At 38.2% G+C, this 6,910-nt stretch overlaps 1 protein-coding gene across 1 annotated transcript in view; it reads right to left on the reverse strand.

Moving 5' to 3' along the window:
• Positions 1-6,910, reverse strand: part of LOC106867658 (surfeit locus protein 1) — an 18,224-nt gene that overhangs the window by 8,487 nt on the left and 2,827 nt on the right. Inside the window, exons 2-4 of the mRNA XM_014912591.2 lie at positions 6,306-6,422; positions 4,909-5,030; positions 2,486-2,674 (exon numbers count right to left, since the gene is read on the reverse strand). Coding sequence (XP_014768077.1) covers positions 2,486-2,674; positions 4,909-5,030; positions 6,306-6,422 — 428 coding nt within the window. The remainder of the gene's footprint in view (positions 1-2,485; positions 2,675-4,908; positions 5,031-6,305; positions 6,423-6,910) is intronic.

The following is a 6,910-nucleotide window of genomic DNA, read 5'->3' on the forward strand; positions in this document are numbered from 1 at the left end:
ATTATTAATCATATTGTATCTTTTTCATGAACAATAGCATCCTCATCATCGTTTAACGTCCATTTTCCATGCTGGCATGGGTTGGACGGTTTGACTGAGATCTGGAGAGCCAGCAGCTGCACCAGACTCCAATCTGATCTGGCAATGTTTCTACAACTGGATGCCCTTCCTAATGCCAACCACTCCGAGAGTGTAATGGGTGCTTTTTATGTGCCACCAGCACAAGAGCCAGTCAGGTGGGCTTGGCATCAATCACGCTTGGATAGTGCTTTTTACATGCCACTGGCATGGGGCCAATCAAGAGGTACTGGCATCATCCACGTTTGGTTGGTAATTTTTATGTGCCACCGGCACAAGAGCCAGTTAGTGGGTACTGGCATCTGCCATGTTTGGATGTGGTTTTTTATGTGCCACTAGCATGGGAGCCAGTCAGGTGGATCTCACACTGACAGCATTCGGATGGTGCTTTTTTACATGCCACCAGCATGGGAGCCAGTCAGCGGGCACTGGCCACAGCTACGATATTGGTTTTACTTGACTCAACAGGTCTTCTCAAGCATGTCATATTGCACAACACATCAGGGGTACTCTTAACTGGGCTGGACATGCATGGCTGCAATCTCACTTTAGTTGCCGGGTCTTCTCGATCACAGCATATCTCCAAAGGTCTCGGTCTCCTGTCACTGCCTATGTGCAGCCTAATGTTCGAAGATCATGCTTCACCACCTCATCCCCTGTCTTCCTGGGCCTACCTCTTCCACAGGTTCCTTTCATAGTTAGGGAGTGATACTTCCTCACACAGCTGTCCTCATCCATATGTAACACATGACCATACCAGCACAGACACCTCTCTTGCACACCACACTTGATGCTTCTTATGCCTAACTTTTCTCTCAGGGCACTTATACTCTGTTGTGTACACACACTGACATTACACATCCAGTGGATCATACTAGCTTCATTTCTTTCAAGCCTACACATGTCCTTAGCAGTCATGGCCCATGTTTCACTGTTGTGTAGCATGGCAGTTCACACACATGCATCATACAGTCTACCTTTCATCCTGAATGAGAGGCCCTTAGTTCCTAGCAGAGGTAGGAACTCCCTGAACTTTGCCCAGGCTATTCTTATACTAGCCACTACACAAGGCTTCAATGAAATTTTTGCTGTTTACTATTATAAGACATATACTGATTTGTCCAGGGGCCTATAATGCTACTAAGGAAACTCTGCTTTAACTACACAAAAAGTTATATGCATGGACAATACTTAATATAGGAATATTGTAATAAAAAATAAGTTCAAATTCTATATTTATGAGATGAGGAATTTGAAGGGCATCCAGCTGTAGAAACTCTGCCAAATTAGATTGGAGCCTGGTGTAGCCATCCGGTTGCACCAGTCCTCAGTCAAATCGTCCAACCCATGCTAGCATGGAAAGCGGACGTTAAACGATGATGATGATGATGATGATTGTTTATATTAGTCAGACTTGATTGTTGCAGAGATGAATACAATATGGGAGCAAATAATTAAGAAAGAAAAGCACAAATTGCCACAGTAGATTACATAGACATTAGGTTTATAAGTCTCAAAAATTCACTCTGTCACTGCCTACAGGCATAGCATAGTAGATAAAGATGTTGGTTAATGCAATGCAGTCACCTAGAGGTTCTGAGTTCAATCCCAGGCAAGGCACTATGGTAGTTCATGAAATGCAGAGAACATTAACCCCTGTGGATCAAATAAAGGATTAGGGTTGAAATTCTGATATAATACAAGACATCTGAAGAAAGCTGGAGTGCACAACAACTGAAACATACTGAAAGCAAAAATCAAGATGAGGACACCATTCTGACTAATATGAACAGTATACATAATAACAAAATGTGTACTAATTAAAAGAACATTTTTAACTCATTTTCTGTGTTATAAAATTGACTTCAAGTAACTGCAACCAAGGAGTGTTTCACAATGTCTGGCATACATTGTGAGACATATCTAATTCATGGTTATATGTAGCACTTGTGCTGGTGCCCTGTTAAAAGCACCTAGAACACACTATGGAGTGGTTGGTGTTAAGAAAAGAAAAAACCATGCCAGAACAGACAATGGAGTCAGGTGCAGCCCCTGAACTTACCAGCTCCAGTAAAACTGCCCAATCCATGCCAGCATGGAAAATAGACATTAAATGATGATGATGATGAGTATTGACACCAAAATTGCAAAAATTTTCACAAGTCCATCATTTAGAAACCGAGAGAATCTTCTGAATTTAACACAATATAAAACAGATTTATGCTTTTTATGTCAGTAGTAGCATTCTAGAGAGTTGTAGATGTATTCTGGCAGTTGGGGACTGTGTGGGCAGGAGCTTGCAGTGACATCAGGCTGTGCCTCTAGTATGTTCAGGTGATCTTAAGTAGTTTTGCTTCAAAAGCAAACAAAATCCCTTTCAGATAATGAAGCAAAGTGAATAACTTACTCTCTGTCTGACAGTTTGAATGGAGTTATGATGTTCATGCCAACTTTTTTAGAAGCATCATGAGTCAATAGTTTATGATCAGAATCCTCAATAAAGTTGGAGCGAGGTGCTATTGCAAATTCATCTTTGTGTATGAATCTTCCTTTCACTCTGATTCTGCAGTATTCAAGATCTTCAAGTTCTTCAAGACTAAAAGGAAAAAAAAAAATATATTATTACAATGAAGTAACAAAGTGAAAAGTTAAGAGACAATAAGTGGAAAACTTGGAAAACTAACAATTTTTAAAGTGGTGAACTGGCAGAATCATTAGCATGCCAGGCAAAATGCTTAGCGACATTTCATCCACCTTCACATTCTGAGTTCAAATTCTGCCAAGGTCAACTTTGCTTTTCATCCTTTTGGGGTCAATAAAGTAAGTACCAGTCAAGCACTGGGGTTGATAAAAATCGACTAACCCACTCCACTGAACTTGCTGGCCTTGTGCCAAACTTTGAAACTAATATTATTAACATGCCTCAAAGAAACGAGCTGGCAGAAGCATTAGAATATTGGATAAAATGCCTAGCAGTATTTCTACTAACTTGTTACATTCTGAGTTCAAATTCTGCTAGGGTCAATCTTGCCTTTCATCCCTCCATGGTTGATAAAATGAAGTACCATTCAAGTAATAGGATCAATGGTAATGATTAATGCCCTCCCCTCAGAATTGCTGGCTTTGGCCAAAAATATGTGAAACCATTATCATTCTGTGCTTTTATAGAACACTTTCTCACATTGATACATATTGATATTACCTCAAGTATCATCACTCTCTTCCTCCTTTCAATCATTAGTATATCTGTAACACAAGCTCCATTTATCTGCTTTGATTTTGTTATTTATTCTGTATTTTTTATGTAGTAGAAGCCAAGAAGCCAGGGTGGTGGATAACCAGCTGAGAGGTTAGTAGTTTGTATCCAGTCACCAGCACTGTGGTGTGTCCATAGACAGGGTAAATGGCCAACATAGTACAGAGTAGGAACAACTCTAGCACTGTTATTGTTCTAGTCATTATGTAACCCTGGTCACACCCTAGTCAAGCAGACTTATGCCATATATATAGTTAGTTGGACAGCTGCAATGTGATATCTAACAATCCAGAGCTTATGCATAGTAGAGGACCATATAGGTATAGACATGGCTTTGTAGTTGAGAAGTTTGCTTTGAGAAAATATGGTGATGATAAGGAAATGACAACTACATGTGCAGCATCTTGGGAAGGTGTCTTATACTAATAACTGCCTTGTGAGTGAATTTGGTAGATGGAAAGTGTGAGGAAGCTTACTGAAAATGTATGTATGTATGTGTGTGTATAGGTGTATGTGTGTCTTTGTGTTTGAAAACCAATGCTGGTTTCTCTATACCCCAGTAACTTAGCTGTTTAGTAAAAAGAGACCAAGAGGATATGTAGTTCATCCACAATAATCCATAAAGAGCATAGGGCCGGTTTCCTGGTTTCTTTAGTGTACATATATATATATCCCTCTGTGGACGCGATACTGGTCCATCACAAGATTACTTATTTTTACCAACTGAGTGGACTCGAGCAATATAAAATGAAGTGTTTTGCTCAAGAACAATATTACAACCATTAGACCAACACCCTAACCACTAAGCCATGCACCTCCACAACAGAATGCATACCAGACTTAAAATAAGTACTGGTGTCAATTTGTTTGACTAAACCCTTCAAGAAGGTAACCCATCATGGCCACAGTCCAATGACAAACAAATAAAAGAGTAAAAGGAAGAATATAGCAATTTGTCATGTGAGCATACTGCATTTATCATGTGAGCATACTGGTAGCTAGAATGACACATGAAGGGTATTTTGTTGATTCTGCAGCTATCCTAAATTGCGTGAAGTTTGGAGTGAGTGGGGGTGTAGTTGGGCGTAGTTGTCTGATCCAAGTTGGGAATAGAATGTAGAGGTAAGATGTATATTTCTAAAACAAGTGTTTCTAGAATATTTTAGTATACATTTATGAGGGCAATGGCCAGAACCATCACCCATCAAAGCACATGTTTCTGATTAAAGGCTACATATAATGGCTAGTGTGCAAGAGCTATTACTTGTTTAAATCATCTTGTAGCAGAGTGATTCATTATCAAGTGGATATCTTATGAAACTGCAATGGTCAAATTAAAAAAAACAAATTGCATCCAAAACCATTTTTCTTGCTTACTCCTACCTTGTATACTCTCAACACCCAACTCTCAAAAGAGAGGGCTACACTTTTCCACTATCAGCTTTTTTGTAGTACGCACGCACTTATCATTTAACTTCATGATGCACATCTAATCAGCCATATCAACTCATTCTTCCTTATTCCCAGTTACAAAATGAGTGAAAATGAAATGTGAAGCATAAGAGCTCCCTTACTTTTCAGGTAGAGGAATAGGGTCTGCCATAGTGCGATCCTCAAGCATCTTAATTAAATTAAGTTTCCATTCGCGACGACGAATTTGCCATGTCCCAAGGCCAAAAGTTGTTATGGGGATTATCTGGAAAAATAAAGAAGTATAAAACAATACAACTGTAATTGTTTGGATTATTTACTCTATTTTTAGTGGTATATATGACTGGCTTGATGCTGAATAGTTGTGAAAACTTAGGCAATAAATACAGCAACTAAAAACAAATTATGCTGTGTAACACAATTTTTGTCCTTGAATAGCAACTGTTATTTCCAATTTGCTTACTCCTGGAAAGTATGAAAAGCAGTTATTTCCTTCAAACTTTTCTTTTGTTTAATTTATTCAAACCCCAAAGAATCCTTCTCAACACATGGCGACGATGCTCCCCAACAGCTCCTACTCATGATCAGAGATGCACATACTGTCAGCCACTAAGGGACATGCTCAACTGGTTATGGTCAAGCAACTGACAAGCAAATCTTTGGTATTGATCAGAATATTTGTTATGATGATATTTCTGCTTCAGCAATTCAATACTGAATCTGTCTGAAATGTAATGGAAAATTGGCCAGTTTCAAAACATTGGTGTCCAGGTCACAAAAGCAAAGTTTGAAGGGAACAGTAGTCATTTCCTTTGATTTCTAGATAGAAGCAAGTAGGAAATAACACTTACTGACCAAAGTCAAAAAAAAATGTTACACAATGTTGAAACAACATTGTACATTGGATGCACCATGTTAACTCCATACAGCTACAATATGAACATATACTGTGAATGAGTGGTATATGTTAGGTTGCAAGAATGCTATGGATTGTAACCATGCTTGAGACAAATGAAGGAACTCCAGGAAAAGGCTTTGAGTTAATAGCTAAGCAGAGTTGATTGGTATTTTCTGGGTGTGTGTGTGTAGAGAGAGAGAGAGCCTAGTCTTTGAAATGCAGTTTCAGTAATGTTATTTATATGAGTGAGGTTGTTATAAAATATAATCAGGGACTGGGAGGCCCAGTTTTTGCAGCAACTTTGTAAGTCATGCATTTGGAGAAAGGGTATGATATAACTGTTCCCATCATATACACAATGTGTGTGACTTACTGCTGATGAAAGAAACTAGGCCATGATGTCCTGCAAGCTTTTCTTTGATAGTATATCAGTTTATCAGAGGTAACATAGGTCCCAGATGATCTTAAGCTTAATCCTGACAGTTTGGTGAAGTGGAGAATCTAGACTTAACTGTATTGTGCAAATGAACAATGAGAAGGCCCCCATGAATTTCAAACCAGACCCTATGATTTTAAGGTCTGATAATTAATCCATTCAACTATTTTACTGCTATAATAGAATACAAAATAAAAAGTTCTTACCAAGAGTACATATCCTGAAGGACCTGATTTCTTTTTGGATACATATGGTTTGAGGCGAGGAACTTGTGAAGAAAACTGCTTCAGTGATAAACTCTTCAGAACAGAACATCTTTTGGGCTAAATAATAAATAAAGTTTTTTTTTAAGGAGATGTACAAAAACAATTGCAGCGTGGAACGTGTTTATAAGCCATTTAAAAACACAAAAACAGTTAGATTCACTTCAACATTTAAATTTAATTTGTCAAAATATTTTCATCGCTTTGAAATTACAACCTGTTCACTGACAAAATTCCGTGCTGCATCTTGGAATTTTGTCAGTGAACAGGTCACAGTTTCAAAGCACAGAATTTTGTCAGTGAACAGGTAGCGGTTTCAAAGTGACAAAGATATTTTGACAAATTGAATTTAAATGTTGAAGTGAATCTAATGGTTTTTGTGAGTTTTTTTCAATAAATAAAGTGTTAAGTGTTAAAATATTTTGATAAAAGGTTCATATAAACAGAAGCACACACGTGTGTGTGTGTGTGTGTGTGTGTGTATGTTCTACAGGTTTGGCAATGCAAACAGGAAAAATAGAACTCAAAACACAAGTGCATATATATAT

The sequence above is a fragment of the Octopus bimaculoides genome, chromosome 1 (genome assembly GCF_001194135.2).
Source record: "Octopus bimaculoides isolate UCB-OBI-ISO-001 chromosome 1, ASM119413v2, whole genome shotgun sequence".
NCBI lineage: Eukaryota > Metazoa > Mollusca > Cephalopoda > Octopoda > Octopodidae > Octopus > Octopus bimaculoides.